The sequence below is a fragment of the Notolepis coatsorum genome (assembly GCF_963971535.1).
Source record: "Notolepis coatsorum genome assembly, chromosome: 3".
In the NCBI taxonomy this organism is placed as follows: Eukaryota; Metazoa; Chordata; class Actinopteri; order Aulopiformes; family Paralepididae; genus Notolepis; species Notolepis coatsorum.
In genome coordinates this window covers 37519925-37533317 of record NC_140167.1, presented here as the reverse complement: position 1 = coordinate 37533317, position 13393 = coordinate 37519925, and the positions used below count along the sequence as shown (strand labels likewise).

General features: G+C 45.2%; 1 protein-coding gene across 3 annotated transcripts in view; it reads left to right on the top strand.

The window, feature by feature from the left end:
* ktn1 (kinectin 1) overlaps positions 1–13393 on the top strand; it is a 64218-nt gene that overhangs the window by 18298 nt on the left and 32527 nt on the right. For all 3 annotated transcript variants that reach the window (XM_084309984.1, XM_084309985.1, XM_084309983.1), the window contains exons 2-9: positions 3682–4313; positions 4679–4837; positions 4947–5063; positions 5557–5687; positions 5895–5999; positions 6102–6242; positions 7666–7772; positions 8516–8660. In XM_084309984.1, the coding sequence (XP_084166110.1) occupies positions 3683–4313; positions 4679–4837; positions 4947–5063; positions 5557–5687; positions 5895–5999; positions 6102–6242; positions 7666–7772; positions 8516–8660 (1536 nt within the window). In that variant the 5' untranslated portion in view covers position 3682. The remainder of the gene's footprint in view (positions 1–3681; positions 4314–4678; positions 4838–4946; positions 5064–5556; positions 5688–5894; positions 6000–6101; positions 6243–7665; positions 7773–8515; positions 8661–13393) is intronic.

Genomic DNA, 13393 nt, shown 5'->3' with positions numbered 1-13393 from the left:
CCAAACTTATATGCGTTCCCTCAACTTTGCCACTGTAGCCAACCAAATTACGATATCAGATTCCCTAACCCCTATAACACGTGCCGTGGATATCTCCAAATAGATCACGTCAAGGTAGGTGAGAAACCATACCTTTGGACAGAGTCTATCTGGATGAAACCAACGTGAGGCAATCAATTTTTTTGCGGCTGTGAGGCCGGCCAAAATTAGTTTTTTCACCTGTATAGAGGTCGGTAATTTAGAGAGATCATTCAGTAATAGTACAGAAGGAGATACAGGTATGGTTAGAGAGAAAATGTCTGAGAGCTGATATGTAACATTTTCCCAAAAAATCACAACAGGAGGGCATTCCCAGTACATATGCATAAATGTACCTGTGGCGCCACTTGGACACAAGGTACACAGAGAGTCAGGTCTGAGACCCATTGAATTCAATCGTCTAGGGGTTAAATAAGTCCTGTGAATAAAATTCAGATGAATCTGTTGGTGATCTGGGTTGTGTGAGGATAACCGAACATTTTCCCAGACTGCATCCCAATCAAAATCTACATCCAACTCCGGAACATCCTTTCTCCAAATCGTATCCAGGGGGAGCTCTTTATACGAGGTCATGAGTAAATGGCGATAAAAGTCAGAGACAAAGCCTCTCGATGTCTCCTTGTCATAAAAGAACTTGTGAAAGCGGTGATGCACTAGTGGAGCATCCCATGGCACGCCATGAGCCTTCAGAGCTGCTCTTATTTGTAAATAAAAGAAAAAGGAGGTTCCGGGGAGATCATATCCGTTGGATATATCCTGGAAAGATCGGAGGCCAGAGTTATCAAAGATATCCCCCAATGTGTGGATACCTTTCTTTTCCCATCTAGGGTACCTAATAGGTTGTTGTTCAATAAGGAGAAGATTGTTATTAAATAGAGGGGAATGCGTGTGCCATTGATGGCGGTTTGTACCCACTTTCTGAGTGTCACGCCAAGTTTGGATCACATGTGTGATTAAAGGGCCAAATCTTAATTTACATTGTTTAATTGATATGTTGGTATACACAATATCCTGAAGTCTATATGGGGACACCAACTTCTCCTCCAATGGTCGCCAAGATACAGCTGCTTGAGCATCAAACCAAGTGATCAAAGGTCTCAGAGAGAAAGCCTGAAAATAATATTTAAAGTCTGGAAATGCTAAGCCCCCATCGAGTTTACTCCTTTGGGCAGTTGATCTCTTCAAGCGCGGGCGTTTATTGTTCCAAACGAATTTATACGAGGCAGAGTGCAATTTCTGCCAGTAACCAACAGGAGGAGGTAACGGGAGCATGGAGCTGATAAAGTTAATTCTGGGTAAAATATTCATTTTAATTATTGACGCACGGGCCTGTAATGAATTTTTTAATTTGGACCATCTGTTAAAGTCATTCGTAATCCTGTCACCCAAGCTGGAGTAATTATACCTTACCGTCTGGCCTATAGTGGGGAATATTTCAATCCAGAGACATTTAAAGTGCTCCACCATAAGCATGTTTGCCGGTAAGATGGTAGCCTTCGCAGGCTCATTAAGTGGAAGAAAAGCAGATTTTGGCCAGTTGATCTTAAAGCCGGACAGGCTGCCGAATTCATCTATCACGCCGAGCAGATGAGGTAGAGAGATGGAGGGATTTTGCATAAACAGGAGTACATCATCTGCGTATAAGCTAATATGATGATGTGTGCCCTGAATTGAAATAGGAGACATAATTTGGGATTGTCTTATGTATTGAGCTAGGGGTTCGAGGGATAAAGCGAAGAGTCCGGGACTAAGAGGACAACCCTGTCTAGAAGAACGCGAGACAGAGAAGAGTGGCGAACAGAACTTTCCCGTTAAGATCATGGCCGAAGGCTCAGTGTATAATACTTTGATCATATGAATGAAACCCTCACCCAACCCCATCCTTCTGAGAACTGCCCATAAGTAATTGTATATTGTATGGTACAGTAACGGTCTCTGGAGCGCAACAGTAAGAAGCATTTGCACTGCAACGCATACACCTTACTGTAAATTGTACCTCATCCTAGGGCTGGGCGATAAAACGATAACGATAACTAACTATCGCGATAAATTATTTCCTCGAAATAAACATGAAACGTGGTCGCAAAGTTTCGATATATCGATTTTCCAAGCTTGGCTCCGTTCAGCCTCGGCTCAACACACTCACTAACAACAACCAGCGTTACGTGATGACGTGCTTACGCACAACAGCTAACAACCAATCAGTGAAGGAGATGGCCGAGACCCGGAAGGAGGTAGGACTCACTCAACAACAAGGCTTGCTAGGCTAATTAGCTTGCACGGCATTGTTTTATATATTTACGTGCCGAGTATGTGTGTGTTTTGAATTCTGAGGCCACGTGTATGGTAGTGTGGGATATACAGTGGACGCCGTTTCAATATATTGTGGCGGAAGAGAGTATTTTAGTGTCATATTTAGCACATTGTCATGGAATACATCGCTTAGAACCAACAGGCTGGCTAGGATAACTAGCTTGCACGGCACTGTTTTATATATTTACGTGCCGAGTATGTGTGTTTTGAATTCTGAGGCCACGTTTATGGTAGTGTGGGATATACAGTGGACGTCGTTTCAATATATTGTGGCGGAAGAGAGTATTTTAGTGTCATATTTATTGTCATGAGATACTCCGCTTGTCGGCTAACGTGCGCAGACTGATGACGACATCAACTCGACTTGAGACATTCGCAGCAGCATAAGAAGTTAATTAAACTTGACGGACATTATATCGACGATAATTATCGATATCGAATTATATGAAAATAATTTTATAATTTTATCGCAATAACGTTTTTGGTCATATCGCCCAGCCCTACCTCATCCCATTTCTGCTTTGCACTATAGCGTATTGTATATTGTATGGTAACTCAGTTACTTCTATTCTGCATCGAACGCTGTACATATGTCTCTATACTATTTTATTTCATACAACAATGTATGCCTTTCAAATGTTAAATGATAAATGATTGCATGATACACACTGAAATAATCCTGCGCTCGCGCAAATTTGCTGCTGCGGACGGCGTTGAAGGCGGAAAGCGGCGGTGAACCACAGCAGCCTCATTGCCGCGTCCTGGGGCTGCCGCGGGGCGTGGCCGCCGCGGGTCACGTGCCTGTCGGGGCCAATCAGGCCTACCCCGGAAATAGGAACTGTTGCGGAACTGATACAGGCGACCGGGCCTTCTGCTCAGCTGCTCCTCGGCTGTGGAATGCCCTCCCCGACCATCTGAGAGCACCACAGTCTGTTGAGGCTTTCAAAAGGGGACTAAAAACATAACAAGGCATTTGTCTAAATGGCCTTGTGTGTTTAATTATATATATTTCTTTTCTTTTGTGATCTGAATGTTTCTTATGTTTCTTTCATTTCATTGGTTGTTTTATTCATTTAAATTCTTTTATCCATCTCCTTTCATGTAGCACTTTGAGATTGTTACAAATATAAAGTGCGTTACAAATAGATTTTCTTATATTTTGATCATGTGTATTTATTGTGCTTTTATTAAGTCTCAAATTAATTCAACCTTTTTGTTCATGTTAATCCTAAGGCAACGGAAGCAATTCATGTAAAGGTCTACACTGACGAGGGCCTCCCATAATTTCTATGACCTCATGGTTTCTCTCCATCTCTCTCTTCTGTGCAGAATGGCTGTGGATATTTATGACTCTCAGTACCTGCTCATCTTGGCGCCCTCCCTGGTCATCGCCCTCATGTTCCTCTTCTTCTGGCTGTTCATGAAGGAGACCTCTTACGATGAGGTTCTGGCCAGGCAGAAACGCGACCTCAAGCTGCCGGCCTCCAAGCCGGACGCCCGCAGGAAGAGTGATAAGAAGAAGAGCAAGAAGAAGGAGAACGCCAGCGTCGGAGGAGGTGGCGGGGGCGACGCGGACTCTGAGGAGGACCTGCGCGACTTTGACGTGGCCGACGCAGTCAGCAGCCCTACTCCAGAGCTGGAGGAGGAGGAGCCCGCTCCTGTGGCTCCGCCCACCCCTGTGCCTGTGCCTGCGCCAGCGGAGGCTCCTGCTGGTCTGAGGGAGAGGAAGAAGAGGGAGAAGAAGGCTGCCAAGGCCGCTGCTGCAGCCACTCCCCCTCCTGAGGAGCCAGAGGTGAACGGATCTAAGCCGTCCAGCCGGAAAGCCGAGCCGCCCCTGGCTGCGGGCAAACACCCCAGCCCACCCTCCCCCCAGCCGGACATCCAGGTCCAGACTCTGGCCCCGATGCCTCCCCAGCCCTCTGGGAAGAAGAAGGACAAGAAGAAGCAGAAGGCAGAGTCTGGTGAGTAGGATGTAGTGAACAGTAGCGACTCCTGGGTAGTGTCGAGCACACTGTCTCTCTCTGTTTGGGAATCGCGCTTAAATCAGGCTAACGTCGCCCCCTCAGGCTCCTCATTAGTTCCTATGTATTACACATCTTATCCTTCTGAACTAAATTAAGCTCTTCAAAATCACTGCTCAAGTGGACCAGGGGGGAGGGAAGCAGTTGGCCACGATAGCCACAACATCAGATTCACCACCACACAGATAATGGCACACGAGACGTGCCCTAATTGCTTTGCTGCTGTAAAGATGATCTTTTATTCATTCATCCTCTCAGTCTCAACTATTTGCTTCTTCCTCTCCCTCTCGTCTTTCCATGTGCAGTGGACGACCATCAGACGGAGGCTAAAGTGGAGCAGACTCGAGCCTCTGCTCCAGTCAAGAAGGAGGCTCCAGTGATGGCTGAACCCGCCCCTCCAGTGATGGCTGCCCCTACCAGCGGCAAGAAGAAGAACTCTGCCAAGAAGCAGAAGACTGAACCTGGTCAGGATCATAGAATAATAATCCTAGTTGTAGAATGTTTGAAGAGTTTCCTGAGAATGGGAAAAATATCAGGTTGAATGATGAAGTATATAATTTTTTCCCCCTTCAGCCCCAGTGGAGGAGTCCCATATTCTGGCTGACTGTGCTGCTCCGGCCAATCACCAAGCAGCTCATAACGACGAGGTGCCGTCCAAGGGCAAGAAACAGAAGAACGAGACGGACAAAGGTGAGAGATGGGTAGATTGTGCCGTCAGTGCTCCAGTAACTCCATAGATGTCCCTGCAAATCCAACGCAGTCTTCTACACACAGTCCGGTCACATTTCAGTTGTCCGATTGAATCCTTTTATATACAACTGTATTCCGTATCAAGTTTTCAGATGAGTGATTTCTTTCCCAAATGTCTTTTTATATGATTACTGGAAGTTCCAGTGATGTGTATACATTCATAGTTCAAAATGCTTGTTCTTCATCTGAAGGTTTTCAGAGGAACAATGTTTTCAAGCGCCTTTATCTACAGGTGGTTAGTTGAAATGTTTTTGTACATTCCTAGTTAAAGACGGTAGAGGTGCTTACTGGTGCTGTATCACATTCACACTACCATGTGACTTTTGGATTAACTTTAACGGGCAAAATACGTGTACCGGCGAACATTTCCAAACAGGAGTTCTATGGTCCTTCATCAGAAGGTTTCACTTTGTCCCCCTGTGTGTTACGACAGAGAACACCGAGGTGAAGCTGAAGGAGCTGCTGTCTGGCCTCGGCAGTCTGGCTCTGTCGGAGGCAGAGGCTGTGAGCGTGATCGCCCTCCTCAGAGAAAAGAGCCCCACCGCCCTGGATGCCTGGCACAAGGTGAGGGATGAAGCATAAAAGTTGTAATTGTATCGCAAGTAGTGAAACTAACTTCAAAGTTTGTCTTCTCTCCTGCCAAAGGTATCGTTGACACGAGATGGAATTTTTGTTTCGCTACTCAAGCAGTTACAGCTGTTTTGTCTTTTGTAGGACAGTGTGCTCTCTCTGCCCACACACTGAATGTTATCTGTGCCCCCCCCCCTTCAGTCTGCAGCCAAGGTTGACCCATCTGCCCTGGAGAGAGAGAGACTCCTCACCACGCTGCAGGAGGAGGCCTCCATCGCCAAGGACAAGGTCAAGCAGCTCAGCCAGGTACAGCTCCCCCACCTGTTGGGATGAGATGGTCTGATCCATTTAATACATAACTGACTTTTGGACTCTATTACATGTTTTCCGTACCTACACCTGTCGTAGGAGCTTCATGTTGAGAAGCAGAAGACGGGCCGCGCAGAGGCCATGGTGAGGGAGCAACGTGGAGCCATGGAGAAGGAGGTGGCAGGGATGCAGGCTAAAGCCCAGGGCAGTTACCAGGAGCTCCAGGGCATGCAGATGAAGGTACGCCTTTTTTACTTCCTCTTTTAACGCATGGCTGGGTATTTCACAGGGTATTTCGCACTCCAGCTAACCCAAACATGTATATATCATTGAATAACTATACAATATGTGATTGAATCACATTCCAGCACCTAACTGACCTATCTCAAACCCCGCCCTGTCTTCTTGACCATCCAATCACACAACTGTTGCTTGCCAAGTTTGTCTGAGGCAAACAATATTTTTGATTGGAGCATCAAGAAAAGAGGACAGTGTTTGAGATTTTCACGTTTAGGCTTGCAGATTCAAACCTAAAACATCAAGATGGGAGTTAAATCTTTTTTTGAAGTTATCGGGCTAAACTTGCTAAATCCTGTTTTTGTGAAATTGCCTACAGATGGCGAAAGTCTATGTTGAATTGACTGACTGAGGCTTGACTCCCGTGTTGGTGGTGTATGTTGACTTGACTGAGGCTTGACTCCCGCGTTGGTGGTGTATGTTGATTTGACTGACTGAGGCTTGACTCCCGTGTTGGTGGTGTATGTTGATTTGACTGAGGCTTGACTCCCGCGTTGGTGGTGTATGTTGACTTGACTGAGGCTTGACTCCCGTGTTGGTGGTGTATGTTGATTTGACTGACTGAGGCTTGACTCCCGTGTTGGTGGTGTATGTTGACTTGACTGACTGAGGCTTGACTCCCGTGTTGGTGGTGTATGTTGATTTGACTGACTGAGGCTTGACTCCCGTGTTGGTGGTGTATGTTGACTTGACTGAGGCTTGACTCCCGTGTTGGTGGTGTATGTTGACTTGACTGAGGCTTGACTCCCGTGTTGGGTGGTGTATGTTGACTTGACTGAGGCTTGACTCCCGTGTTGGTGGTGTATGTTGATTTGACTGACTGAGGCTTGACTCCCGTGTTGGTGGTGTATGTTGACTTGACTGAGGCTTGACTCCCGTGTTGGTGGTGTATGTTGATTTGACTGACTGAGGCTTGACTCCCGTGTTGGTGGTGTATGTTGACTTGACTGAGGCTTGACTCCCGTGTTGGTGGTGTATGTTGATTTGACTTGACTGAGGCTTGACTCCCGTGTTGGTGGTGTATGTTGACTTGACTGAGGCTTGACTCCCGTGTTGGTGGTGTATGTTGACTTGACTGAGGCTTGACTCCCGTGTTGGGTGGTGTATGTTGACTTGACTGAGGCTTGACTCCCGTGTTGGTGGTGTATGTTGATTTGACTGACTGAGGCTTGACTCCCGTGTTGGTGGTGTATGTTGACTTGACTGAGGCTTGACTCCCGTGTTGGTGGTGTATGTTGATTTGACTGACTGAGGCTTGACTCCCGTGTTGGTGGTGTATGTTGACTTGACTGAGGCTTGACTCCCGTGTTGGTGGTGTATGTTGATTTGACTTGACTGAGGCTTGACTCCCATGTTGGTGGTGTAGTTCCAGCAGGTCAGGGAGCAGCTGGAGAGCCAGATCACCCGTCTGCAGCAGGAGAACGGCATTCTGAGGGACGCCGTCAGCTCTGCCACCAACCAGATGGAGAGCAAGTCAGTACAACTACAAACCTGAACCACCCCTGTAGTCTATACTCTTTTAGGTTGTGGGGCCAAATTCTGTCCATGACATTATCTCTTCACTCTCCAAAGGGTTCCAGAGAGTGAAAAGATTTCAGATTTGACCTATATTGGTGCATTTTCTTTTGCATCTCGGAGTAATTTTGAAATAACTTTATAATTACCTAGGAACAAACGTGTTGAGACATTGTTATTTACTCGTTATAATTGTAAAGAATTATTTTTCAAATTTGTGTTTAAAATAGTTTAGCCCTCCATGTCAAGACTGTAGCAACAAGGCCGCTTGTATTCAGCCTAGAGACACCATTATAACTCATGTTACAAGGCTGTGCTACCTAACCATCACTTCTCCATCCATCTTCCTGCAAACGCCCCCCATAACTCCACTGAAGTTGTTGAAATGATCATTTGCATTATGAAACATTCATGATGTTGATTGATTCGTGATGTGGAGTTAAAGCTAGAATGAAACATTCATGATTACACAAAATGCCCTTTGCTGTTTCAATTTGTAGTTTAAATGTGTTTTTTTGTTGCATGTGTCAAATACCCACACTTGTACAATAACTATTTAAAAAAAATAAAAATAATAATAATAATAATACATTTCCTCATTATGGCCATTTGGTAGAACCAGTCCCCTTTTAGATATATGGCTGTGTAATCTCTGCGAGTTAGTTGTAATACATTTTTGTTCTGTGTGTGCTACATGGCAGGAATTCGGCAGAGTTGAACAAGTTGCGTTCGGATAACGCCGGCATGATGAGAGAGCTGGCAGAGAACGGCAGCCAGCTGCAACAGGAGGAGCACCAGAGGAAGTCCCTGGAGGTCGGCTACAAGCAGAATGTGTCCCAGCTGGAGGTACGCTGGCGGGGCCACCACTTGGGTCCGCTTCCACACTTGACTCTTTCTGCGCCAAACCTGACATTTCTCGGGTTTCCAATCCAACCGCTGAGCGCCAAAACCTGAGATTTCTCGGGTTTTGATCCTTTTTTCGATTTCCCCATTCTAAACACTCACGCGGACCTGCCTGTGTCTCTCTGGCACCGCTGCCTACGTTAAAATTGCAATGACGGATTGAATCCCGTTAGGTGGCGGTATCGCCTACCTTTTGAACTGGGTCTCAGTCTTTGGGTCTCTCTCTGTGCATCTGGCTGCAGGAACCCCTCCCCCTCAAAGTGAATCAGAACACAGCAATCTGGGGGCGCCAGGCTGGCGCACCACGTACAGCACGGCGGTGCAACGCGGCCGTTCCGCGTTCGACTCCCGGACCCGGCGACCTTTGAATGTTCCCCCATCTATCCTCCCATACTTCTTCTCTCTCTGCTGCACTGCCCGGAAAAAAAACTATAAAAATATCTACTAAAAAGTACACCGTAATCTGTCTGAGATTTGATCGCCTGAAACCATTGTTTCCCGTATGATAGCCATGCCCAATACACATGAGTAATTGCGATGGAACGACTGGGTTTATTCATTTTGGAGTACCTTCTGACTAAGGTAAGGTCTATTTGGCTAAACTAAAACATGCTTTTGTATTGATCAGTGTCGTATTTTACTGAACCTAAAACATGCTTTTGGTAACGATCGCAGCTTTGAGGTAAAACGACGGTTTCAGGCGAGCAACCTGAACAATTTTGGCATATGCATATCATCAACCCTTATTTATTCTTTTTATTCTTCTATTAAATGAGGTCACCCTCATTTTCAATGTAGTCGAGACTTTACAGACATTTCAATTAGGGATGTCCCGATCACGTTTTTTTGCTCCCGATCATGTGATTTTGAGTATCTAGCGATACCGATCTTTCCCGATCCGATAAAAAAAAAAAAAAAAAATTAGTTTTTTTTTACTTTTTTTTATTCAACAAACATGACCATGTTCACGTCTTAAACTCATACTGAGGCCTTAGTTTTGGTTTTAAATTGCATATCATCATTCATTTATTTATTGTCACACAGAGCAGAATAATTTTGCCAAAACAAACTAATAGTATCCAGCTGCAGAACGGCAGACCAGCCACACTCTCAGACCCAAACGCATTTCCTTTGATTTAATTATACATCAAATGATTTATGTCAAGGATTGCAATGCCTCGCTTGAATGAAGTTAACTTTTCACCTGGATAACGTCAACATTCAGGGTGAATGTAATGTGAGAAATTGGGATAAAATAAAAAAAAAATTATTTGGGTCTGAGAGTGTGGCTGGTCTGCCGTTCTGCAGCTGGATACTATTGGTTTGTTTTGGCAAAATTCTTCTGCTCTGTGTGAGAATAAATAAATGAATGATGATATGCAATTTAAAACAAACTAAGGCCTCAGTATGAGTTTAAGACGTGAACATGGTCATGTTTGTTGAATAAAATAAAAATAAAAATTTAAATCCTGATTTTTATTTGTATTTTTTTGCCGATCCCGATCTTCGGAAAATCACGTGATCGGATCGGGACATCCCTAATTTCAATGCACACATTTCTACAATATAACAATAATAAATATGAATAACTATATACATAGTACTCTCAGTCCAGAGTGCACCACAGCAATTAGTATAAAAATGAACACAGGCATAAAATCGGCACACAAATTGACAAAATAAAAAAATTGCATACATTTCAGTCATAAGAATAGGTATAAAAGACAATAAAAATAGTTCAATGTAAACATACAATGTACAATGTCGCTCTAAGGCATGTGAACCCCCCCGGAACAGACAGTCCCCCGAACACCTCACACATCAATCCCTACCACATCCCCATCCAAGACACACCCCCCCGATAAAGCATGCCATGACCGAAGGAAAACACAAACAGCCCGCGCGCCACTCACACCGCCATGCGTGGCAATGGGAATGCCAACCCTGTGGGCCGCTCCATCTACCCCGGCCCCCCCACGAGGAAAACCAGCTAACACCACGCCCCCACCCCCAAACTCCACAGAGGAATGACAGGCCACGCGCCCCAGGACCCGCAGCCACACCAAAGGAGATACGACTCCACACACACAAGCAGACAGACACAACGGCGGCCAAACGAGAAGACATGCAGGATCGGGACCAGCGTTTCCGTTAGCCGGTAATTACCGGTATTTGACTGGCAAAATCTGTTGAAGTCCGACATATTTAATCTCTCCGGTCTTAATGTCCGGTGAAAATAATTCCCTCTAAGCACTATTTGAATTGTATTAAAATAGGCTAAAATTAAATAGCCTATGCGATGAACGAAACAATCATTACATTTGTTTCATCGTTGCTTCTAATAATGACAACGACGTTGTCAGCGAGAGCTTAGTGCTAGATTTGCGACTGCATGCAGCTGCAGAGCCACAGAATCCACCATAACCCACCCATCTGTACCGGCACAGTGCAGTACTCTAATTCAGCCATTGGCAATTCAGCTGTTGGGTCGGGGGCGCTGTTGAGCGGTCCCCAGATGGAGCCTGAAAACCGCTGAATCTGCTGGTCTGCAGCGCCATACTCTCGCAAATAAGTCGTTGGGAGGTGGAGAGTCATCACGCAAACCCACGATAATGTTGCCGTCTCTCTCTGCCAAATTTCTCAGTTCTTCGCTTGATATAATTAATACAAATGTCCAATATAACGGAATTCGTTAGCTCATAAAAATGTGATTATAACAGACTGCTGTTTATTAATGTCGGGCGACTGCCCACAGACACCTATTTGATTTAAAGTCGGCAGCAGCACGGAGTCTCAGGACTTATTTTATTTGGAATATAATGACTGTATACGCAAAAGTAGCCTAGTTTTAAGTTAAAATATTATAAATCTACATGCCTTGAGGATGTCATTCTTTATATAGCCTACCTATCAATTGTTTTTAAGCTCAATAAACTCTGACCGGAATTTCTCTCATTTGACCGGTAGATTTAAATCTACCGGACCCTGAGACCGACAACAATTTTTTCTAGCAGAAAAAAAAAGTTTTCGGACTGTTCGTGACGACACCGGGACACCCAGGAACATGGCAGAAGCCACAGCGAGCCCCCCACGCAAGGAACCCCAAAACCATTCACCGAACCGAGGGAGCCCAACGATGTAGACCAACCAAAAATCCACCAAAGCACACGCAAGAGACCAATACCCAACTCCAGAAAAGGTCCAGTCGAAGCCACAGGCGCCATAGGCTCGAACCAAACCAAACCCTCCCCAGAGTCGAACACCAGCCCCCCGCATGCGCCCCAAAGGACTCCGGCCAGCTCCCATCGCATATAACACGTCATATCTCGCGATCTAGAAAAAAAATACTGGATTATTTTGAAAAGGGGTGATGTTTAGCGTGGAATAGTGCACAAACTAAAGTGTGTAGAAATGAACTGGGTTGTCAGTGTTGGACTATAAACGATGCCTGTCAAATGAGCCATACTATTGTCTCCATAGCGATAATACAGAACACACGATGGGTCTGCAAACATGCTAAAATGGTCTAACGCTGGCGCCATTGACTAAAGATGGGAAAACAGCATGGCAGTCAATGAGTTAAGATGGTAGCTAAATGGAGATAATCTGAGCTGAGAGGGGAGACCTGGGCAGGCTAAGTGGGGTTAAAGCTGGTTAGCAGGCGTGGTGATGTCAACAGGGAAACCATGGGAGATCCTAGAGGAGGGACTGTGGAGGTCCTAGAGTAGGGCCTGTGGAGGTCCTAGAGGAGGGCCTGTGGATGTCCTAGAGGAGGGGCTGTGGAGGTCCTAGACTATAGAATAGAACACGGAAGTGGAGGATTGTGTTGGTCCAGGAAACGGGGATGTTTGAGGCTTTGTTCTTAAACACCACTTCCCCCCCCCTTAGACACCCAGGGCAGCCTTTCCCCTCCTCCTTCATGACTATATCCAAGAATGGAGATTTGCATAGCAGAACATTTTTATTCAACACGTCATTAGCGTTACGTGTCGAGGGGCCAAACCTGACATACAGAATGCAATCGTTAAGTTTGTCTACCGGCTGATTCAGAAAACGAGTCATGGGTAGGAATGTTGTGACGCACAACATGCATCATACATCTCTCTGCTTGGTGCGGTGGAACTGCTGCGGACACACATTACAGGCAGTGAGATCCAGATTACAAGCAGTACTTGCTTATTAGTTTCCCTTGATTGTTTTCACAGCAGTGTGGCAATATTATTCCTCCAGAAGTAGCCACTGTAGTTAGTCAGGGAACCATAAATTCCGTGAGAGAGCGATTATTACGAGTAGGGATGTCCCGATCCGATCACGTGATCGGGATCGGGGCCGGTCACGTGATTTTTTTTTTCTTTTTTTTTATTCAACAAACATGACCATGTTCACGTCTTAAACTCATACTGAGGCCTTAGTTTTTGTTTTAAATTGCATATCATCATTTATTTATTGTCACACAGGGCAGAAGAATTTTGCCAAAACAAACCAATAGTATCCAGCTGCAGAACGGCAGACCAGCCACACTCTCAGACCCAAATAATTTTTTTTTTTTTTTTTTTTTTGTAATCCCAATTTCTCACATTACATTCACCCTGAATGTTGACGTTATCCAGGTGAAAAGTTAACTTCATAAATCACTTGATGTATAATTAAATCAAAGGAAATGCGTTTGGGTCTGA